This window comes from Erpetoichthys calabaricus, chromosome 15 (genome assembly GCF_900747795.2).
Source record: "Erpetoichthys calabaricus chromosome 15, fErpCal1.3, whole genome shotgun sequence".
In the NCBI taxonomy this organism is placed as follows: Eukaryota; Metazoa; Chordata; class Cladistia; order Polypteriformes; family Polypteridae; genus Erpetoichthys; species Erpetoichthys calabaricus.
In genome coordinates, this window is record NC_041408.2 from 2,087,396 (window position 1) to 2,112,931 (window position 25,536).

Genomic DNA, 25,536 nt, shown 5'->3' on the forward strand with positions numbered 1-25,536 from the left:
GATAACTGATGAGAGCAGCTCCGTGTTTGACAGGCTAAAAGATGAACACCTGAACGCCCACACCAGTGTTTGAAAATGATTGACAATGATAAGTAACAAACTGAAATGAAGTACCCGGCGTTGCCCTGGAGGGAAATAGTATTTTTTTTTTTTTTTTTTTTTTTTTTTTTTATTTGTTTGAGAAAAATATAATTAAACAAAAAAAAACACAACTTTAAAAATAAATTAACAAACAATGAAGACTCACTAATGTGCTTGTCTTGCAGTCTTGTATGTATGTTATCATCCAGTTGATGCTCGGAACTAACCAACTCGATTTAATTTCAAAAGCAACAGGCGCTCAGTGGAGCTCAAACATAAAGAATGCTGGCAGTCACCTCCAGTTCGCCCTCTGGTGGTCATTCCAAGTGTCAACTGGATGATAACATGCATACAAGACTGCAAGATCATCCCCCACCGGTTAGGATTGGTTTCACCCTACAGTACTTTTAGTCGACCAATGAGAAACATGTGTACCAAGTTTCATGAAAATCGCTCCAGCCATTCAGAAGTGATGCTGGAACATACATACATAATAATAATAATAATTTAATAATTCTTTGCATTTCTATAGCGCTTTTCTCACTACTCAAAGCACTCAGCAATTGCAGGTTAAGGGCCTTGCTCAAGGGCCCAACAGAGCAGAGTCCCTATTGGCATTTACGGGATTCAAACCAGCAACCTTCCGATTGCCAGTGCAGATCCCTAGCCTCAGAGCCACCACATACATACATACATACATACATTGACTTATATAACTGTGAAAATGGATTCCACAAATGACTAAAACAACAAAATTATATACAGAAAACAAATCCATCTGCAAGGATCAATATCCAATACTCTTATGCCATTAATCGTATTATATTTGTAATAATAATGGTGCATATGTGGTATTAATTCTCACAATACAGGAGCTATTGTTGTTTTTAACGTTAATCATGGATAACAGGAGGAGTTTCTAACCTCATCAACTTCATAGAGAAAAGAAGAAGTCAGTGAAGGCGTACTTTTTAATAAAGTTTATTCTGATGATTTAAAGTTTAAGCACAACTTACAGTATTTATTACACAAGGCTGTCCTAGGTGACTTAAAAACCAAATCATTATAAATGCTTGTCTTCTGTTAAAAAAGTTGACCTCCGACAAACAACACAAGACACACGGACAGTTTCACTACAGTTGAAATAAAGCTATGATGAACACCGACACTCAAACAAAGCCAAAGTTGGGTGGCAGTTATTTGCAAATATCCAGGAGGAGAGCACAGGGTTAGAAGGCCTGAACAGCACCAAGCAGCTTGTAAAGATGGCACCTCTCTGCATGGGGTACCCAACCTTATTTCTCTTAATATAACATGGTGTAACACTGTCAAAATGACTGAATTCAATCGCGGATGGTGGTCGGTGTTGGTGGGGTGGTGATTTCTGAAGTCTATGCCAGCTGTGCGGAGTGAAAAACAGGAGCCAATCCTGAACAGGCATTTGTCCATTTCAGCATCCACTCACACACACATGCAGCAAATTTAGAGTTGGCAGCTATCCTATAAAACATCCACCCCTCGTCCAACCTGCTTATCCATAGCAGGGTCACAGGGCATAAGAAATCTGACTATTCAGTCCATTTGTTGCTCGTTCATTTAGGTCATTGCTAACCTGTCACAATAGCTTGTGCTGATCTCAAGGTTTCTGCTTCAACTCCATCTCTTGGTACTGTAGTTTGTTTCAGAGCTCCACAATTCTTTGCATAATGAAGTGCTTCCTGACCTCGGTCCTAAATTCCCTTTCCCTAATTTCCACTGGTATCCTCGAGTACGGGACTCACCATTAAGAAGAAAGAATTCTGCCAGTCTGCTTTATTAATGCCTTTGAGGATTTTGAAGACCTGGATTGGGGTCCCTGCAGCCATCTCCTCTGCTCGAGCCTAAACAGATTTAATCCTCTGCGTCTGTCCCAGTAGGACATGACCTTAAGTCCTGGGGTGCGCCTGGTTGCTCTCCTGTTCACCTCTTCAAGTGCTGCTCTGTCTCACGTGTAACGTGGTGACATTTCTGTTACCCTCCCGATTTAATTGTATGATAGTGTTGCTTATGACAGACTTCTTTCACATGTTGATGCATTGTCTAACATATCATTTCATTTTGAACATTTGGGTTTATAATCGTTGTGAGAATTTGATAGCTTCATAAGAATTGTGAAGACAGGTATATCATAAAATATATTGGAAAATAGGCTTGTGTATTATCACAAAAAACCACTAGGTGTCACTGTATCATAACGTGTAGATAGCTGTAGTCTACCAAGCGTTATTTAGTAGCAGTGCACCATGACAGATAAAAGAGCTGTCTGGACAACATCACCAGCAGCCACATCGTCTGCACTTCAGAACAGGTAATCCACCTGAAGCTAAGTATGTTTGGGCCTGGCCAGTACAGGAACCCCACGCTCCCAACCTTGGACCAGTTTGAAGATGCCAGTTAATAACACCAGCTCACCAGACTGGGAACAGAAACTGGAACTCAGATTTGGGGAGAACATCAAATCTTGTACCCAGTCATTGGCTCTGTGGAGTCTGCACATTTTTCCCATTTCTGCATGTGTTTGCAGAGATTTGCAGATCAGGTGAATTGACAACACTAAATTAGGGCAGTGGTTGTCATTTGACAGACTGCTATCCTGTCCGGGGTTGGTTTCTGCCTTGTGCCCAATACTGCAGGGACATGTTACAGCACCCTCTGACCTTGAATTGAAATATCCATGCATTTTCTAAACCCATTTATCTTGGGAAAGACCAGGGGGCAGCTTATCCCAGCAATCATGATGCACAAGGCAGAAATGATGCCAGTCTGCTACAGTATGAACACACACGCGCAGTAGGGACAATTTTAGCTTTTTTTGGACCTGGGGGAACCCACTAGGACATAGGGAAAACATAAGCAGACAGTGTGGCGTGTTAGATAAGGGTTGGAGTTCAAACCCTGAGGTTTGTGGGTTCAAATCCCACTAGTGACCATTAGCAAGTCACTTCACCTGTCTGTAAACTGGAAAAACAAAAGAAATGGAACCGATTGCAGCTCAGATGTTGTAAGTCGCCTCAGATAAAGGTGTTGGCCAAATAAGCAAATAATAATTACATTAACATGCAGATGCCACGCAAGGAGTTTGAATGATCTCCCCAAGTCCTCATGGGTTGCCTCCCACCGTCATGCAGGTTAGGTGAATTGACGTTCCTTAAATGTGTGTGTGTGGTGTGTGTGTGTGTGTGTGTGTGTTCGCCCTGTGCCTGATGCTTGATGGGAGAGGCTCCAGTTTCTACTCTGGATAAGCAGGTTTTAAAATGGACAGATCATCAGTATAAGAAATGATTTTGTCTTATTCTGGTCTGACACAAAATGTTAACTTTAAGTAGATATAAATTACTCAAGAAGATCATAGATAATCCTGAAACAGTCGGATATTTTGATGATAATAACAAAAAAGTCCCAAATTCAGAAAATAAATAAATTAAATGAATATCAATAATTCTCGGCACAGCGACAAGAAACGTGAAAATTGGGTAACTCCGTTAAAGAAGTGGGTATCACAATGGGATAAAGTACAGCTCTAGGTGATTTTCACCAATCTTTAATTTTTAGAAGGATATGGTGTCACTAGCTGAAGTTTGACATATCCCGTATTACTGTATATATACAGTAGATGTGGAATTCTGTTTCTAAGGAGTATGTGAGATGAAAATTGTAATGCTCGCCGTGACTCGATGGAAATAAACGAAAACCCTAATAACGGCTCCAGTACGGACATGCGCACTGTGCCTCGCTCGTGGAGACCGTACGGACACTGGGTGAGCTGCTCTGTGCTGTTATTTGTTGTTCTTTTATTTTAAATTTATTAACAAAATGGAAGTCTACAGCATGTATCATATTATGTATAAACAGTACGTAATTTAATTGCGTTTAGCCGATCGCTTTAAATGCACCTAGTTTTATTTTCAGCTTTTTAGTATTGTATAAGACGGGTCAGCTGAACGGACTATTGGACAGTAACATGAGACGGCCATCAGTAATTGTGATCGTGTGTATGTACTGAAACATGTAATGTAACCTAAACACAAATCATGCCTTTTAAATAACAACTGAATTACACTGTAGTCCATCTGCAAAAAAGAATGAAATACGTAATGTGCAAACCTTCAGTACATACGCATGCAGTTAAGACGCCTGTGATTCATACATTTAAAGACTGACTGGTTCGGATTCATTTTGTCTGAGAATCGCCCTGCCATCCACAAATCTGTGCTTCCGTCACAGCGCACACACTCCAACTGTCTTGATTTTTGATTTCGCCTTTGTTATCATACGTCATTACTATTGGACGATCGTGGGTTGTAGTTCTTCAGAATCCGCGCGCTGATGTCAGCTGTCTTGTTGTCTTCTTAAAAACTACTTCTCCCAGCGTCCCTTGCGCACATAGCCTGATTTTTTTTTTTTTTGGCGGTATCGTGCAGCCGGCCGACGGAATGGAGTAAAGCCGTTTTACATTATGGAGGAGCCGGGTAGGAAATGGTTATGTACGATTTAATGGAGGCACGTATCGAACAAAGAAGAGACACTGTTTAAAAGCTGTTGTATTACACTCTAGCTGCCCTCATGAAACTTGTCCTGTTTAAGTTTTAGAGGTCGAAATCCGAGGTGTTTTTCGCCGTTTTAAGCAGAGGTTTATTTATATTTTGTTGAAGTATCACCACGTTTCTGTCCTCCAAATTCACTGCCTCTCCACAACAAGGAGGATTGAGACCCTTTAACACGTGGCTGCTACTGGCATTGGGACCGACTTGTAAGCGGAGACGGCGTTCGTTCTTCAGTCTTCACCGTTTTCGTTCCTTCTGTCTGGGAGTTTCTTCTTTGCTTAGAGAGTCTGTGAATTCGGCCGAACGTTTCTGTTCCAACCCTTCCGCTGTGGCAGGTGCTGCACGTTTGGCAAGCCGGCTCGTGTCTCTGTGGTGGCGGCTGCCGCGGCCACGATCCTCCGTCTGAGTGTCGCACAGTGTCGTGGCTTTCATTTCACCCGAGCCACTCGAGTTGGTTTCTTAACGCATTTCCGTGTGCTTTGTACGCGCATTGAAAAGTGGACAGTCGCGGGTTTGACTTCTACAGACACGTGGCCACCGCCTGTTTGTGGCTGTAGCGCCAGTGGTCCCCTCCCTCCGTCCATCTTCCAAACCGGGATGACAACCAGCGGCGTGCAGGGCGCGGAGATTCGAATACAGACCGTCAAACGTGGAGTATTCAGAACTGAACTGACACCTGCTGGAATGAGTTAGTCCAAGTGTCAAAGTACGGACCTGACATCAACCAACGGTGGGATGATCCCTCTGCGCAGTGTAGCGTTGTTTAAATCAAGAAAAGACAAATTCTTAATAAATCAGTGTTAAATAGAGGATATTGGAAATCCGAATAGCGCCACTCACATTGTAGACACATTTATTATAAACCGGTTGGTACAGAATTCATCATATTACCAATCCCAAATTAGAGTTAAATACTACTAGTGATGAAGATCTAGTCTTACTCAATGTAATCATTACAACACATAAAACATAATTGTGACAAGTGACATATGCCATGCTCCTGGGTGAAGTGGCTCAATATACCCATCACTACCATCAGGGTGTAAATGAGGTATATATGATTTTATCATCATATTCGTTTATAGAAACATTTGACTATGGCACTACTTATAAGGACTCTGCCTTTCTACTAATGATACATCTATTTTATGTAAGCTCATATTGATTTATTCAAAACTGTTGTAAAATATGTTTAAGTGGTGTGAAGATTATATGATTTTCAAAACGTGTGTTGCTTGATTCTTTTGTTTCTTTTACTACAGTTGCCCCATGTTTCCACGTAACTTGACCACCCTTGGCAGGAGCTGGTTTGCTCAGAGAGAGATCTCATTTATAACGTCTGTGTGTCAACATTATCCATCCTGTTACAAAGCACTGAATCCGCTGTATGTTCGGCCTTTCACCCTTTTCCACAAGCCCCGCATTAACTGTGTCCTAAGGCTGAGCCTGTTTGATAATTTTTGTCAGACAGCTTTTCACACGTCAAGTACATTAATGGAGACTGTAGACGATGAACCAGATGTAAAAAGGAGGAAACTTCAAGATAGGAGTGGGGTGACTACTAGGTATGAAAGAAGGAGGTCGTCACCTTGCAAGACCAGGGATGTGCCAGCTACTATAACAACGTCTAATGAATCATTTCAATCAGAAGGAAGTCAGGATGAACCTGAGCAGACAAGACAGAGTAAGTTTTTAAGTTTGTGCAAGTGCTTGGCCTTACTACAAGTTGTTGCTCCTGCTTCCAGAATTCCAGAAGTCTTAGTGAAGTTTGTAAAAGTGATGGCTTATAATGAACTGTAAAGATTGTAAATGTCAAATAGTCAAGTACTTTTCAAAAATACTTTTTAAAGGAAGAGTGATATACTGTATTGTGTCTCTCCTTCATGAGTGTGAAGCTGAAGTTTGAAGATATTTGCATAGACGTAGTTTTTATATGTTTGATGGAGATACTGTGCGATGTGTAAGGTATCTGTCGGGTTTTCTCGGAGTTCTAAATGTGGTGTCCAAACAATAGTAATTCAACCAATGGGAGTTTCATGGCAGGCTACTTCTGTGTGGATGTGTTCCATTGGCCTGTGTTTTTCCTCAATGATTTAAAACATTCAGATCATGCCTAGAAGTTTATTTGTTTACTGTATTTTAGATCTGCTTTTCGTTTTTTCATTGTTTTCTTTGTAGTTTGTATAGTGCCTTTTGTTGGCACATTTACTGTAGAATAGAAAAAAAAGTGTAACTAATAAATGATGGTTTTGATGTCCCCTAGGAAGAATACATAGGTTCTGGGAAGATTTGTCCTCGCATTACTACAAAGAAGCAAACAAGCATCCAGGCAGTTGCATTGAGGAAGACCTGAGGAAAGAAACGTATGATTTCACAGTGATGTCGTACAACATCCTGTCACAGTATTTGTTGGAAGATAATGCCCATCTATACAAGCATTGCCCACGGCCCATTCTGAAGTGGGATCACCGGTTTCCAAATATCCTGCAGGAGTTTAAAGACCTTGATGCAGATGTAAGTAGAATCTTTGTTTATAAAGAATGTCAATGGTAACCCAGTAAGATTATTTATTTGAAAGCAAAAAGTTGTTCAAGGGCCAAGTGGCTGCTGTAATAACTCCTTTTAATGGTTAGTATTTTGGAAGAGAAAATCTGTTTTTAAGTGCAGTAATGAAAACACATTCTAGCGTACTAAAAGTCATTATCTCTGTCAGGGATAATTTGATAGTCTTTCACTTAGAGTGATTCACTGAGTGTGACATATCTACTATAAATCAATACAACGCCTCATTAAAGTGGAGCTCAGAGTAGGAGTGGTGATTTAATCAACGGAGTAGTAGTGCTGTTGTCAATATTGTCTGACCAATAACCTGTGGCTACAATGGATAAACTATCTGTGGTTGAAGTATATCCAGAAAAAGACCCCTGATTAACATCTAAATGTGTTTAAAATAAATAAACATAACCTACTGAAAAGGAAAAAAAATACTTTGTGACACCAGATGACACTTTGGTAGATGACAGCATCCCTGAACCAGTGGTAATAGTGAGTGGTCTGCTGTGGCAGGCCGTAGGTGTATGTCAGATTGAAAGAATTGGCAGCCATACAGTATCTGCAGAAATATGACCTGTCGAATGTATAATCGAGCCAAACGTCCCACTTAAACGAAGGTGGAAAGGACTTTGTTGCGATTGGCTTTTGGGGAAAAAAAATGTCACTCCATGTAGAGGTAATCTGAAAGTGTGCTTTTCACCAAAGCAGGCCTGTAAAGTGTATTCTGGAATTTTTCAGGCAATAAAGACGGACGTTTTGAGGTTAAGCGGCTCTACTCGGTCATCGAGGCATTAGAGAGTAGTGGTGTGTTACATGTTGATTTGGCACATGCAAGTAAGAATTTTACTGTACCCAGGGCAATTCAATGTGTTGACAGTGCTTTTTATATTTATTGTACTTTTGGTTTTCTACCATTTATGAATATTTAGGAATGAAATCTGTTTTAGCACTTTTTAAATCTGAATTTAAGAAAATAGCTACATTTACATATTGAAGTAATTGCAGCTCAGGCCATGAAGCCTCTAATACCGGAGGTCATTCTCTATTTTGACCCACCACCACCACCACCATTTGCAACACTTGTAAATTTTTGTTTCTTAGATACTGTGTCTGCAGGAGGTGCAAGAGGACCACTACAACGCTCAGATCAAGCCAAGTCTTGAATCTTTAGGTATCAAAGACATTTTCATTTTATTCCCATGCTTTTAAATAATATAAATAATAACAGCATTTCAGTTTTAGAATATGTTGTGAATTTTAATATTTGGCGTATATGACATTAAGTCAAACTATTGCTTTGAAATTTATAGCTTTTATTTACACATACAGCCCAGTGTTTAAATAGAATTCAAAGCATTTTGGTGCTAGCTAAGATAACTTTGCTGGATGCCTTATTAATATAGGTCCTCCTTCTTGAATTATTCTATCTTTGTATAGTTTCATCAGTGTAGTAGGCAGTATGGCAAAGTGGCTGAGAAACGTGATAGTAGACCTCGAGGTTACTGGTTTAAGTTTCTGCCTTGACTTCCCCTGTGACCCTGAGCAGCCCACTTAAATTGTCTGTGCTCCAGCTCAAGGGAAAAATGTAAGCAGTTGGACTGTAACCTGGGATTATAAAGGGGTAAATAAAATAAAATGTCATTTGTGCTCATTGAGAAAACTGTATGTGCTTGTGTGTTGAAAATTACTGAAGCCACAAGAGGGCACTGCTGTGTTTTAAAATTCCTCCGCTAAACAACTTGTTCCTTTAGAACAGTGGTTCCCAAAGTAGGGGTCGCGACCCTCTGGGGGGTCGTGAGACATTGGGGGGGGGGGGGGGGTCGTGAGATGATTTCCAAGAAATCAAATACTTTTTTAAAACTTTTTAGAAATTAATTAATCCACCCATCTCATTAGGTGAGGTGTTTTGTTGAAATTAAACGAATGAGTAAATAACAATTTTTTAAAAAGTTATATGGTTGTTAGAGCGTTATGTTCTTTTTTGTTGTCATGCTCTTGTTTGGATAGGATATTTTGTTGAAATTAAACAAATGAGTAAATTACTATTAAAAAAAATTATATGGTTGTTAGACCATTGTGTTCTTTCGTGTTGTCATGCTCATGTTTGGATAGGCCTATTGGCGCATGTGCACCGTTGCGCGCAACATTTGTATATTTTAACCACTTCCGAGGATAGTGGGGGTCACGAGTCACTGGCACGGTTATTTTGGGGGTCGTGAGCTGAAAAGTTTGGGAACCCCTGCTTTAGAAGAACCTTTGCTCTGACTTACTACCAGCAGGCATTTGAGGGGCATGTATAGAACTAAGCTAACCTTTAATCTAGTGTTACCCTTTATGTGCATGGCTTATTATGTTTGCTAGATCATTTATATATTCACTCCTTTGAATAAACCAGGGGGCACACACTTCCTGTGATGGCTATTCATTTCAAACTGCAGCCCTGCTGCACCCCTGCTCACAGCAGAGACACGACATAAAACACTGAAGGAAGGGTCTTCCTGGCTTGTATGTTCATCTTTAACTCCTAAACAACAAGTGAAGGGAAACCTAGTGCAAACAAAGTGTGATCCCAACTTGTTCTAACTTCAGAACAAAGGTGTTTCTTCCCAGTTTAAAATTACACAGAGGTTTTGCCTGCTCTTTTATAATCTTGGGCTTGTCTTTGTTCCTAGATGTCTCAGTGAAATGAAGACACATGTTTACAAGCAGTTGCATTCAACTCAAGCTAACATTTGCTCTCTAATCCCCTTATCATGCTAGAGCCAAGCGATTAACAACCCCATCTTGCACATTACCTTTAACCTCTTAGAAAATTCCAGAAACTACTGTCCAAGATTTACCTATTTATTTAATACATGCCTTCTGTTTGTTTAAGTTTGTAATACTTTTAGGTATAGAAAATAGCTAACCATACGTGCTTGTGTATATATACGTATAGCATACATATTCACACCTCAGTAACTTTGGGGATATTCAATTAGGTTCACAGACCACAGCAAGGTACTGATTTTATGAGGGAAAATCGATTCTTATCCACACTTCGGTGATCATTTTGTTTCAGACACACTTGTAGTATGTGGTGTGTCTGTGGCCACAGCGGTAAACTTTTGACCCCAATCAGTCCGAGTCAGTTGTTGTTTTCCGGTAAACATGGCCTCTCCATTTGCACCAAAGAAGAGCAGCAAGCAGTAATCTGCTTTTCATTTCTTGATCGCTAATCTTAAAGCTAAATTGTCCTAATATCCCTATACTTTTAAATAAAAGTCACAAAGATTTCTGTTTCATCTCATTTTTGTTTTAATTAACTGAAATCTGTAACAATTCACACTGCTTTAAGAATGGGATGTAAGTTGTTATCTGTCAGTCTTGCGTGTTTAGTATATCAGTACTTTAACTTTTTTAATCAGGCTGTCAGATGAATCTTGACTACTTGTCATTATACTGTAATGGTAGAGCTTTATAAAATACATGAACTATTCATTTATGTACTTTACTTAATTCCACAAAATACTATTTTGTTTTTGTCTGTCACTCCATTATCATGTTTAATGTAAATGCATTCCTTTGTCTATTTCATTTATTTCTCTTTTGTCTATTTCTATTTATGTTAGTTTTTAGCTGTTTGAATTTTTTATGTTATTTTGATTTGGTGGTAATGTTTTTACTCAATAACAGAAACAAATGTATGCTCGTAATTGTGTAGACGGTCTGCTTAAATGGTGTAATGTACTTCTTGGGCAGCTTGTTGGGACAAAGCAAGGAGGACCTAACCCCTTTAGTAAATGACTGGAGTCATAACGGAGTAGTCATGAATGAATAAATAAACCTGATAAATCCCGGATACCAGTCAATTTTAAAAATCTAATAGAAAATCTCATTAAAAAAAAAAAAACAAAAGGGAATATGGAATTATTTACTCCGCAGTGTAGTGCAAAACAGATTGGCTAAAATCATTGTAACGAACTAGATTATGTTTGGCAGTATTGCTTTTTGTGTGCTTATTTTGTTGAAAGAAGGAGAAAAAATATTTTTTCCCTTTACTTGCAGGTTATCAATGTGAATATAAGATGCGAACAGGGAGAAAACCAGATGGCTGTGCCATAGGCTTCAAGCGATCCAGGTTCTCGCTCGTTTCTTCCCATCCAGTGGAGTTTTTCCGTCATGGCATTCCTCTCTTGGACAGAGATAATGTGGGCCTAGTTGTTTTACTAAAACCCACTGTACACCGGTCATCATCTTCTAACGTATGTGTTGCCAATACTCATCTCCTGTATAACCCCAGAAGAGGAGACATCAAGTTAACACAGTTAGCCATGCTGTTGGCAGAAATCAGTGCAGTGTCTCTGGAAGAGAATGGGCGTCGAAGTCCCATCATACTCTGTGGCGACTTTAACTCGGTTCCGGGCTCACCCCTCTACAGTTTCATCAAGGATGGAAGACTGAACTATCAGGGACTGTCCATTGGCAAGGTAAACAGACCTTATCCTTCTTGATCTCCATGCAGTGCAGAAGTTCACTTCTGCTAGGGATTGCTTACATGCCCCAAACCCTTAGGTGCTTAAAAAGAAAGCTACTGGTGCATAATAATTAAAGGAGCTATTGGGATAATTACTGTTAAATAATGTACATTGAAACCTAACATTCTGTACATTATTTAGTCCCATTTGAGTTTGTGGGGGCTGGAAACTATCCTGGCTGCACTGGGTCTGGATGGTGTGCCAGCCCATCATAGGACCTGCTTATACACACAACCACATGCCTACACGTCTAATATAGAATTGACAGTCTATCCCGCCTCACTGATTTAGTTATTTATTTCTTTTTATTTTTTGGGTAGATGCTAGGTGTGGCACCTGTACTTGTGCCTTTCCTAGCTCAGGATTCAATTTAGTAAAGCATGTAGAATTCATGACACACATCCTTTCACCTGATGCCCAGTAGTTTCATTTCTGCCAGTGTACATTCTTTAGGGTACAAGCTCCAATCTGCTGGGTTTTTTTTTTTTTTTTTTTTTTTTTTGTACAGTCTTCAGATTTCACTGTGTGTTCACACAAGCTTTGTTTGCCCTGATCCTGTTTGGCTAAAGTTCTCTGTGCAGTGTAAATGTGGCCTGAACTGCAACAAATGTGTGTGGGGGGAAAAAAAACTAAACTCCAAAACAAAAAGGTAATTGGCAGCAGTTACTAGTATTTAAGTATCAAAGAGTTCAGAATGGTATGCCATCCTTAGTAATTTGTATGAAAAGACAATGCATCCTAGAGTACAAGTACCAGTTAAATGAGTTGCCTCTACATTTAGATACAGAACAACAGATGGCAATAAATTAGAGATGCCAAAAAAAAAAAAAAAGTTTTTTGTCAGCATATCCATGATACACGGGTGTGAACAATTTCCCAGTGCTCTGAGTTTACCTGCACCTCTAGCCATTAGTGACTCAAGATGTTGTTTTTTTTCTCTTTGCGTAGGTTTCTGGTCAGGAGCAGACTCCAAGGGGGCAGAAGATGCTGTCTGTTCCTATATGGCCAGAGAGCCTTGGGATTTCTCACCGTTGTCAATATGAAGCCAAGTACCAAAAAGATGAAGGTAATTTTAGTGGAATCGGATGAATTAGGGTCATATAGGATTTGTGTTTTTTCAAATCCCTTTTTCTCAGAAGTTCATTAAATTTCTAGTGAGAAAAATAGTAGTTATGGGTACTCTTATGTTTTTAAGATGGAAGAAACCTACCATTATTTATTCATTTGATTTTTGGTTGTTTGTTCAAAGTCCTTATGTGTCCTTTTCATCACTATTCCTTTTAAATTCTTTTCTAAAAAGCCTTTTTTTATGTGACTGTTTATCTGCTCCAGGGGACGATTATACAATTTTGTAAGTAACAATAGACCTACTTGTCTGTCCATGTTTTATAAGATACAGTGCATCCGGAAAGTATTCACAACACATCACTTTTTCCACATTTTGTTATGTTACAGCCATATTCCAAAATTGATTAAATTCATTTTTTTCCTCAGAATTCTACACACAACACCCCATAATGACAACGTGAAAAATGTTTACTTGAGGTTTTTGCAAATTTATTAAAAATAAAAAAATGGAGAAATCCCATGTCCATAAGTATTCACAGCCTTTGCTCAATACTTTGTCGATGCCCCTTTGGCAGCAATTCCAGCCTCAAGTCTTTTTGAATATGATGCCACAAGCTTGGCACACCTATCCTTGGCCAGTTTCGCCCATTCCTCTTTGCAGCATCTCTCAAGCTCCATCAGGTTGGATGGGGAGCGTCGGTGCACAGCCATTTTAAGATCTCTCCAGAGATGTTCAATCAGATTCAAGAGTTGTCCTGAAGCCACTCCTTTGATATCTTGGCTGTGTGCTTAGGGTCGTTGTCCTGCTGAAAGATGAACCGTCACCCCAGTCTGAGGTCAAGAGAGCTCTGGAGCAGGTTTTCATCCAGGATGTCTCTGTACATTGCTGCAGTCATCTTTCCCTTTATCCTGACTAGTCTCCCAATCCCTGCCGCTGAAAAACATCCCCACAGCATGATGCTGCCACCACCATGCTTCACTGTAGGGATGGTATTGGCCTGGTGATGAGTGGTGCCTGGTTTCCTCCAAACGTGACACCTGGCATTCACACCAAAGAGTTCAATCTTTGTCTCATCAGACCAGAGAATTTTCTTTCTCATGGTCTGAGAGTCCTTCAGGTGTCTTTTGGCAAACTCCAGGCGGGCTGCCATGTGCCTTTTACTAAGGAGTGGCTTCCGTCTGGCCACTCTACCATACAGGCCTAATTGGTGGATTGCTGCAGAGATGGTTGTCCTTCTGGAAGGTTCTTCTCTCTCCACAGAGGACCTCTGGAGCTCTGACAGAGTGACCATCGGGTTCTTGGTCACCTCCCTGACTAAGGCCCTTCTCCCCCGATCGCTCAGTTTAGATGGCCAGCCAGCTCTAGGAAGAGTCCTTGTGGTTTCAAACTTCTTCCACTTACGGATGATGGAGGCCACTGTGCTCATTGGGACCTTCAAAGCAGCAGAAATTTTTCTGTAGCCTTCCCCAGATTTGTGCCTGGAGACAATCCTGTCTCGGAGGTCTACAGACAATTCCTTTGACTTCATGCTTGGTTTGTGCTCTGACATGAACTGTCAACTGTGGGACCTTCTATAGGCAGGTGTGTTGCTTTCCAAATCATGTCCAATCAACTGAATTTACCACAGGTGGACTCCAATTAAGCTGCAGAAACATCTCAAGGATGATCAGGGGAAACAGGATGCACCTGAGCTCAATTTTGAGCTTCATGGCAAAGGCTGTGAATACTTATGTACATGTGCTTTCTCAATTTTTTTATTTTTAATAAATTTGCAAAAATCTCAAGTAAACTTTCTTCACGTTGTCATGATGGGGTGTTGTGTGTAGAATTCTGAGGAAAAAAATGAATTTAATCCATTTTGGAATAAGGCTGCAACATAACAAAATTTGGAAAAAGTGATGAAGCGCTGGGAATACTTTCCGGATGCACTGTACATTGTCATGCCCAGTTGTGCTAAATATGTAAACTTGCTGAATGAAGTAATCTTGCATCCCATTTGCCGTTTGTAAGACCCCCTGAGAACTGCTTCTTGTCATAAATTAGCTTCACTTTAAATTTAATTATGAATGAGGAGAGAAAACTCTTTTTATATCAACTCTCAGATTATTAGACTTGTTCTCATGCATTCAGGACTTCATAAGTACTACTGCGTCACTCTCCAGTTTTTGGATTTTATTCTTATTGTCACTGTGGCTAAGCTGTTACGTGCTACATTGAAGAATTTTAAACAGATATAAAACACTATAATGCAGTTTTGTTTTGAGAATTGCCTGTGTTTTCCACAATTAAGGATTTCTGTTTTTTATTTTACTTTTGGAAGGAAGTGAAACTGGTGACAAATCTAATGAGTCTTCATTTGAACCAGAGGTGAAGCGGTATGTACACTACTGATAAATTAATGGTAAATGACAATTGTAACAAGTCTGAAATAAATGTGATCTTTACAGCTACCTCTACCTTAAGCTACCTGAAAGGGCACACAATCTCTCAGCTATCAAGAAGGTTCACCAACACATTTACTTCATCTGATATCTGAAGAAAGACTTGGTGTACAGAAGATAGTAAAGTTAGATCAAAGGATTACTGGCACACAGCTCCATTCTATTTCAAATATGTACAACACATGCTCGTTTAGAAAGGAAAACGGTATTTATAAAGGTTTCTGCAATCCTGCACGGTCACTTCTTTCCTTCGTTCAGGACCATTAGCCACTTTGTCCACTAGATTCAGGGACTTTTTTTTTTTGTCATAAGGCTACTCAGCCTTGCTTACCGACCAACCAGTGAGTGTGTAGATTATTTCAGTGTTTGCTGGTAGTGGTGTTTATTCTTGTTATTTTTAGCTATAGTAGTATTGTTGTGCATACATAGTATAAGATGATGAAGCTGTAGCAACACAACATCCAGTAATACTCACAGCATCTGTTTAGAATAAGGAATACTGGATTGGCCGCTGTATTGTGTGTACGTTCTTCCTGCATTTTGCATGGTAATTTTTATGAGATCTTCAGTTTTCCTTCAAATTCTCAAATACGTGCATATTAGATTAATTGGCAGCTGCAGATTTGGCTGTGTTCTGTGATTGGCTATAGCCCTGACCTATACTTGTTTCATATTTTTTACCTGACAGTGCTAGGATAAGTCCTGACTGACTCCACATGACCCTAAATTTTGTTTTACTAAACAGGCAAAACGGGTGTATAGAGGAAGCTTTTCTGATAGGCTGAGGCAAGAGAAAAATAAAGTGACACTTGGATTCATAAGCAGTGAAAGATTTTGACAGGTATTTTGCAAAAAGAAAGAGTTGAAGGGAAAGGATTGTTGAAGAACGTTTATAACTTGTACTGAGGCTTTCAGGTCACATAAGTCAGAAGGACGTGCAATGAGAAAGTCTAGTGTGACAGCCAGGACAAAATATTATACACTACCTTAGCTGCAGTCGGGCATTCCCCGCCAGCTAGAAGCACCTACATTCAGCATCACTAAGCTGGTTGAATGTAAGAATCTTATTAGATGTTATTGTTGTAATTGGAGCAGCATCTTCATGGTAGAACTATTAGGAATCCTCAGTTAGTAGACAATCATGATTGAGAGCATTGTATTATTCATTAGCTATGGATTTGATGGGGTCAACAAGAACAATATTTTATTACAATTGCACATTTTCATACATTAAAAGTAGCTAGAAGTACTTTACAGTAGTAATGGCTAAACAGAGTATGGGAAGAAAGTGAAAACTAAAGAGCAGTGGACAAGCAACATTTCTAGCTTAATAACAAAAACTGATCAGATGCCACGGAGGAAAGGAGCATAAAAACTCCAATTGGTTGGATGCTGGGGAAAATAAACCCTCAGAGTTTCTAAGGACAAAAGACCCCCCAACTCCATCTGGGCTTTATACAGTCCACACATGTGTCACCATTAGGAAAATAACAAGAGAGCATGTATTTTTCCCCCGTTGCATAAAGCTGTGATTTTTGCCATTTAAACATTGTAGGACACTGTGCACAGAAAATTCAAGGTCATTATCTGCACAAAGCAAAATCTACTGGTGCAGTTTTGCTCAAAATCAATAGGATTCTAACATCTACAGAGCCAAGTTTCATTTGGTTGAGTAACTCATTTTGAGTTAGTGTGTTCAGACACTTGTCCTGCTGTACATAGACTTCACTCAAAATCAAGTTCAGGGATGTGTACGAAGATGTCAGTCCATTGAAAGTCAAAGTTTTTACCACACCACGATGCTTTTTTTCCCTCTTTCTGTGTCTTCCTACATGTGCTGTATTTATAAATAAGGAAAGTTAAAAAAAAAAAAAAATTGGAGTGCCTGGCAGAAGAAAATAACTTAACCCATCATAGAGGGATCATATTGGGGCGTGTCAGACTAAGTTGTAACATCTCTAAGTGTATGTAATATATAAACAGATCTAAATATTTTAAATCATGGCTACAGTGTATGTGTGTGTGTATAATAAATATAAAAGCAGGGCAAGATCATCGGTTTAATTTCTTGACATCATAATCATTGCAAACTTGAAACGTTACTTCAAACTAAGAGTGTACTTCTTTTTTTATTTTAGAAAAGAAGCCTGTATTGAGCATCAGTTCAGTCTGACTTCTGCTTATTCACATTATTTATCAGATGATGGGAGTCCAGAAATCACAACATGTCATTCCAGGACAGCTCTCACTGTGGATTACATATTTTATTCTGCAGCAAAAGAAGCTATCTCTGTACTACCAGGTACATCTCATTAATAAGACTTCCTGAAAATGATCAAATGTACTTTACGTTCTTGCTGAAGGTGAAAGCAGTGCAGTAAGATCAACATTAAATTAGCCATCATATACAGCTGATTGCTATTGAGCAGTTATGAGTGCACTATATACTATGTATTGAGGATTTGTGTATTGTATTGTATTGACCTCCTTCTTTTTTGATACCCATTTCACGCCCACCCTACCTGGAAAGGTGGCTCTCTTTGACTGCCTTTCTCAATGTTTCTTCCATTTTTTTCCCTACAAGGGTTTTTTTGGGAGTTTTTCCTTGTCTTCTTAGAGAGTCAAGGCTGGGGGGCTGTCAATATACAGGGCCTGTTAAAGCCCATTGCGGCACTTCTTTTGTGATTTTTGGGCTATACAAAAATAAATTTGTATTGTATAACATTAGCACTTTCACATATGGGTTTTCAAAGCTACATGAGGCAACTGACAGAGTTCAGTCTCCGTATGGTTAGTGCCTGGATGGCTGGTGCATCGGTCACAAAAACTGCAACATTATTTACTGCATCACGGGCCACAGACTAAAAGCCATTGACAGCACATGCCAAACATTGATAAACTGCCTGGTTGCAAAGTTAAAGTTCAGCTTGGATAGACACCTATATCATCAGATAGTTGGTAAATGCCAGGTAAAGTACTTTCTCAAAATGACCACAGAATTGAATTGGCACCTCCAGGACCAAGTCTCAACAGAAAATGTATCTTATGAGCTACAGAAAACTGGAATTTATGGCAGGGCTGCCAGGATCATTCACAAAGATGTATACAGGTGTAAGGAGCATAAATCTTTCGCCTTGGATCAATGGTAAAATTTACCATTAAAAATGTCTTGGTACAGCATAGTACATCTGGGTAGGTTTACTTTTGGATGAGACGAAAGGCTGCCTTCCCTCCCAATGTATTTTACCAACTATTGAATGTGGTGGAGAATTGGCAATGTTATGGGCATCCTTCTCATAGGAGTCATTAGGTTTGATGATTGTTCTGCATAGTCATACAAGGGCCAAGGGAAAAAAATGCCAAATTAACAGACTAGAAACATCCTGTTGTGTAAATAGGGCGGAGTGGTGGCTCTGAGGCTTAGGATCTGCGCTGGTATCCCGAAGGTTGCCGGTTTGAATCCCCGTCACTGCCAAAAGAGATCCTACTCTGCTGGGCCCTTGAGCAAGACTCTTAGCCTGTAATTGCTCCAGGGGTGCTGTACAATGGCTGACCCTGCGCTCTGACCCCAAGGGGTATGCGAAAACTGACAAATTCCTAATACAAGAAATTGTAGAAGGCGAAATAAAGAACAAAAAAAAAAATATACAGTGGTGTGAAAAACTATTTGCCCCCTTCCTGATTTCTTACTCTTTTGCATGTTTGTCACACAAAATGTTTCTGATCATCAAACACATTTAACCATTAGTCAAATATAACACAAGTAAACACAAAATGCAGTTTGTAAATGGTGGTTTTTATTATTTAGGGAGAAAAAAAAATCCAAACCTACATGGCCCTGTGTGAAAAAGTAATTGCCCCCTGAACCTAATAACTGGTTGGGCCACCCTTAGCAGCAATAACTGCAATCAAGCGTTTGCGATAACTTGCAATGAGTCTTTTACAGCACTCTGGAGGAATTTTGGCCCACTCATCTTTGCAAAATTGTTGTAATTCAGCTTTATTTGAGGGTTTTCTAGCATGAACCGCCTTTTTAAGGTCATGCCATAGCATCTCAATTGGATTCAGGTCAGGACTTTGACTAGGCCACTCCAAAGTCTTCATTTTGTTTTTCTTCAGCCATTCAGAGGTGGATTTGCTGGTGTGTTTTGGGTCATTGTCCTGTCGCAGCACCCAAGATCGCTTCAGCTTGAGTTGACGAACAGATGGCCGGACATTCTCCTTCAGGATTTTTTGGTAGACATTAGAATTCATGGTTCCATCTATCACAGCAAGCCTTCCAGGTCCTGAAGCAGCAAAACAACCCCAGACCATCACACTACCACCACCATATTTTACTGTTGGTATGATGTTCTTTTTCTGAAATGCTGTGTTCCTTTTACGCCAGATGTAACGGGACATTTGCCTTCCAAAAAGTTCAACTTTTGTCTCATCAGTCCACAAGGTATTTTCCCAAAAGTCTTGGCAATCATTGAGATGTTGCTTAGCAGAATTGAGACGAGCCATAATGTTCTTTTTGCTTAACAGTGGTTTGCGTCTTGGACATCTGCCATGCAGGCCGTTTTTGCCCAGTCTCTTTCTTATGGTGGAGTCGTGAACACTGACCTTAATTGAGGCAAGTGAGGCCTGCAGTTCTTTAGACGTTGTCCTGGGGTCTTTTGTGACCTCTCGGATGAGTCGTCTCTGCGCTCTTGGGGTAATTTTGGTCGGCCAGCCACTCCTGGGAAGGTTCACCACTGTTCCATGTTTTTGCCATTTGTGGATAATGGCTCTCACTGTGGTTCGCTGGAGTCCCAAAGCTTTAGAAATGGCTTTATAACCTTTACCAGACTGATAGATCTCAATTACTTCTGTTCTCATTTGTTCCTGAATTTCTTTGGATCTTGGCATGATGTCTAGCTTTTGAGGTGCTTTTGGTCTACTTCTCTGTGTCAGGCAGCTCCTATTTACGTGATTTCTTGATTGAAACAGGTGTGGCAGTAATCAGGCCTGGGAGTGGCTACGGAAATTGAACTCAGGTGTGATACACCACAGTTAGGTTATTTTTTAACAAGGGGGCAATTACTTTTTCACACAGGGCCATGTAGGGTTGGATTTTTTTTCTCCCTAAATAATAAAAACCATCATTTAAAAACTGCATTTTGTGTTTACTTGTGTTATATTTGACTAATGGTTAAATGTGTTTGATGATCAGAAACATTTTGTGTGACAAACATGCAAAAGAATAAGAAATCAGGAAGGGGGCAAATAGTTTTTCACACCACTGTATAGTTCCCTCGTGATTTTTGCCTGTTCCTGGATTATAATTTCTCTTTACACACAGCAGAGTTAAAAAGTTTAAAGAGTGGCTTCATGAACGCCAAGAAAAACTCCAATCTCTGCCATTGCCAAATCTCTAATTCCTCTTGTCACCAAGTGTGAAATGGTTCTGCTGGGTGGAGGGTTACACATAATGGTGTATGTGTTGATGGTGACTTACTAAATACAGTAATTGTTACTAAACCAATAAGATAGTGAATTAGCGTCTCAACAGCCAGAACATAAGGTTTTTGACAAATATGGGGATCTCATTTTTTTAATCCAATTAATGAAATGTCACATACTGTACAAAGACACTCATGGAAAATCTGGGAAATGGGTTCAGGTAGGAAACCAGGAATAATTTGTCCGTGTAGTAGAAATCTAAAACAAACTACCAAGTTCAATTGATGAAGCACAAATCCTGTTACACTGATGAGGTGTTTGGATAACCCCATTGCTGACTGCAAGTCAGAGAGCACAGTGGGCTTTCTTATGTGAAATCTCTTTGATTTGCTCCTTCTTTTTATCTATTATTAGGAAAGAATTCAAGTTATGATGGAATGTTGAAATTACTCGCCAGACTTTCTCTTCTTCGTGAAAGAGACTTGTGGTCTGTGAATGGGCTGCCTAATGAACACAACTCGTCTGACCACCTGCCTTTACTTGCCAAGTTCAGACTGGAATACTAACGCAAGACTAATGCCAGACACAGGTTTATTTTTGTAATACCTTTATATGGATTGTTCACACTGTCTTGCAAATCTGATACCTTCCCTTTTTGTATATTTTAAAAACTGAAGATTTGTGGAAACAAATTTTAATTACTCAATAATTCAATTTATATGTTTCTATCTATCTGGGTTTTTAATGTGTGTATTGGCATGTCCTGGTGTGTTTTTATTTTCATATTTCATAGATGCAAATTCTTAAACAAAATCAGGATTAAATCTATTTTTTGTTAACAACTGATAACAGGAAATAAAAAATTTCCTCTTGTTTGTAAAATTTTAGATAAAATATGTACAGGAGTACAAGTTCACTGAATTTTCCAGGAAATGTATTATTTGAAATCAGGTTTTTGTTCCCATTGTACTTAATTTTAAACCATTTTAATTTGCTCTTCTCTATAAATCTTAGGTTTAGTATTAAAACAAAAAGATCCCTTGGTTGCATAATAAGAGCATTAAAGATTTATAATTGTTAGGGTGAGCCTCTTTCTTTTATAAGCAACAGAGAAAAATCAATTGCCAACAGTTCTACCTTATGTGGTATACTATATGGCTGCCATTTGTACAAAAGGATGTTTGCACTGTAGTGCAGTATGTAATCAATTTGGAGTTAGAGGGGATTGGAGTCTACTGTGTTTAGGTAACATCAGGCGCTACACAGCAACCAGTTTTGGGTCAGGCACCAGTTCATCCCGGGGTGAAGTAATACCACCATTTGATCCCAATGCTTTTCTATTCCTTCCTGGTAACAAAGTGCGCAGAGGTGAGAATTTAATACAGATAATTAACAAATTAATGATTGAGGTCTTGATAGTGTAACGTAATGTAACTGAACAACGTGAATCACTTTGGTGAACACTGATCAAAATGGCTGTTTAATAGGCTCAATGTTTACAGCAAATAATGCAGTAATGTAGTTGAATAACCAACATTTAATTGATTTGGCACAAAGCAGAAAGACCAGATAAAATTCACATTTGATAAATCTAGGGAAACTTATTTCATAAGTAATATAGGAAACGTGACAAATGAGAGGAGTCCCTTCAGCCCATCAAGCTTGTTTGTTTAGTTAACAGCTAAGCTGTGCCATCTCCCAGTATCTCTACTCCTTTTACGTCTTGTTTTGACATTTCAGTTTCCACGGTGTGATATTCTCTGAACCTGTTAATTGTTTGCAAGTGTTACTGGTATCGTATCTGCCAGTGCTGCATCCTTGTTTTGGTTATACTGCAGATTTCATTTTTTTAATGGTCAATAATGATATTAACCTTCTTGACAGAAGATCTTTGACAAAATGTGGGGTGAGGGTGACCCTCTTGACATTGTGCTCCCTTGCTGCAATTCTCTGGCCTTAGGCACCATTATATAAAACAGCTCTTGGTCATCCTTTGGTAAAAATGCTAACCAGTATCAGCATTAATGAAAATGGCAGTTATCAAGAGCTTTCTGCCCGTTTCTCAGCTGAAGGAGTCTGCTGGCTGCTGTACGTTCCAGAGCCACAGTGCCTCACTGACAGAGACAGCTGCTTCAAGCTCAAGGAGTGCCAGTCCTGAGTTGGACTGCCTGCCACGTTCCAGGTCTTATGTAGCGTTTTATGTTGTATAGATCCTCTGTGCTGTTTGTTTTACTGTCTATACTGTATGTATCATTTCTTTACTATATAGTTTTTTGAAAGACGTTAAGCCTTGGTAAAGATCTCACACAAAAATGTATTGTTTGTTCACAGCCTACACAATGTGATTTCTCCAAACCCACGTGGCATGCTGACATTTTCCTGCATTCTCTGCATGTGATCTGCTGGCATTAACCGACTCTGTCTTACTGAGCGTGACTCTTTAGTGACAGACGGCCAGTGTTGTGACATTCCTGGTTTGTCTTTTGATGGGTTGACCCTTGGGCTCTGTTGCTTGGCTGCACTGGTCATACTGCAGTCAAGTGATGGAAGGCTTAACAGAAACAAGTCCAGTCACTATTCATTTCTGCTGCGTCTTTTCTAACATTTTTGAAATCCATTTTATGTTGTATGGTATGCTTTTCTTAGACTTTTGTCATTCTTTTCAATTTTGCCTTACCTAATGTTTTGATAATTGTTTTTTTATTTCCCCAGCTTTGTGAGTTTTTGTTAATTTATTTTTCGTTGTGTTTTTTTTTTTTTTTTTTTTTTTGTTATGGACAATAAAAAAAATCCTAGCATTTTTACCTGGCCTAGTCTCGACTCTTATTATTCCTGTTATTAGCATCTGTACTACCACTTTGGTTTGCCAGTTGACTGCCATGTGGCATTATTATCTCCCCCAAAACAGGGACCAACATCAAAGTGTTTGTGGAGTGGCCGATTGCCTTTCATGATCAAGTTTTCTTGCTGTGCACCTGACATCTGGGATTTTTTGCCTTGTTACATTTGTTGACTTTACAGCACATTATTCAAGGTTGGGTTTATTTCTTTACTTTATGTTATAAATATACTGTCTAGAGTACTATGCACATGAACAATATTTGTTTTAATGAGAGTGTGTTTTCTAATGCAGATGTGGTGAAGCTGCGCTTTTGACACTCTAAATGGAGGACAAAAATATGTGGCCTAAGTTAATCAGAGAGGCTTTCAGGTGTAAGTGTTATGGTTTTTGAATTTTCAACAAGGTAATGTGATTTGTTCAAATGATCTCTATGATCACAATTTCATACTTTATGTACCAAAAATTCATGTGCAATAACTAAGTGGTATTAAATAATTGTAACTTGACAAAATAGATCAGTAAAAACTTAACTTACAGTAGGTTGTGCTTACAGTTCACGCCAAAGCATGTTATTAATCCATATAAATAGAGATGTATAGTTTTAAATTTGATTACTTGTTTTTAAAAATTCTTACTTTGCCGAATGTGTATATTAAGTGACTATTTTAAGGCTCGTTTATCAAATACCAGCTAGGACCACTTCTGCTTCGAGAATAGCCTGCGTTTTTCCAGGCATGGAGCCAGCAAGGTGCTAAAATCTGTCTTTAGGGATTTTGTTCCATGTTGTCTTAAAAGCATCGCACAGTTCCTTCAGATTTTTCAGTTATGAAAAATCCCATTTCACCTCATCAAAAAGGCCCAGTTGATTTGGCTGACTTGTAAACTGTGCAGGCCACTGATGTAAACTAAAGTCATTGTCCTGTTCACAGCGCCAGCTTGAGATGATGTGTGCTTTGTGGAGTATTAGCTTTTTGAGAAAGGGATGGAGATGGTCAGCAACAATAATTCAGGTGACACTCGGTCGGTATTAAGAGACCTACTATGCCAATTTAACATGCCCCATACCATAACACTGCCACCAGCTGTGTGTGCTGTTGATGATCCCAGCTAGGACGGATCCACAGACTCGTATTGTTCATGCCACCTTCTGATCCTAGCATCTGCCTCAGCCCAGGCCACATTTCTCCAGTTTTCAGTTGTCCAATTTTGATGATCACATGCTCGCAACATCATGGACCAGTTTAGCAACCCAGAATGGTGGTCTGCTGCTGTACCTCATCTACTTCAAGGTCTAATGTGTTGGGTTCAGAGATGCTGTTCTGCACACCACTTGGAAAAATCTGTTATTTCAGTATCTCTTGTATTTTTCTTTTAGCTTGAAAAGAGTTTTACCATTCTCTACCTTTCAGTGGGTATTTTTTATCACTTCATTTTCTGAAACTCTAGAGATTATAGAAGTGGATATATATAATATAGTGTGTGTGTGTGTGTGTGTATATATATATATATATATATATATATATATATATATACTGGCAAACTACCCGCGCTTCGCAGCAGAGGAGTGTTAAAGAGGTTATGAAAAAGAAAAGGAAACATTTTAAAAATAACATAACATGATTGTCAATGTAATTGTGTTGTCATTGTTATGAGTTTTGCTGTCATATATATATACATACACAGATACACATAAACATATATATACACATATACACATATCTACATATACATATATATATATATATATATATATATACACATACATATACACACATACACACACATACATATATATATATATATATATATATACTTACATATATATATATAATCTATACTAATAAAAGGCAAAGCCCTCACTGACTGACTGACTCACTCACTCACTGACTCACTCATCACTAATTCTCCAACTTCCCGTGTAGGTAGAAGGCTGAAATTTGGCAGGCTCATTCCTTACAGCTTACTTACAAAAGTTAGGCAGGTTTCATTTCGAAATTCAAAGCGTAATGGTCATAACTGGAACATA

General features: G+C 39.1%; 1 protein-coding gene across 1 annotated transcript; it reads left to right on the plus strand.

Annotated features, from left to right (window-relative positions):
• Positions 1-5,933: 5,933 nt before the first annotated feature.
• On the plus strand, positions 5,934-23,381 carry angel2 (angel homolog 2 (Drosophila)). The gene is made up of 8 exons (XM_028820444.2): positions 5,934-6,348; positions 6,928-7,178; positions 8,319-8,388; positions 11,265-11,686; positions 12,683-12,800; positions 15,124-15,178; positions 17,383-17,546; positions 21,083-23,381. The coding sequence occupies exons 1-8, from the start codon at positions 5,934-5,936 to the stop codon at positions 21,232-21,234; spliced, it is 1,647 nt and encodes a 548-aa protein (XP_028676277.1). The 3' UTR covers positions 21,235-23,381.
• The last annotated feature ends 2,155 nt before the right edge of the window (positions 23,382-25,536 follow it).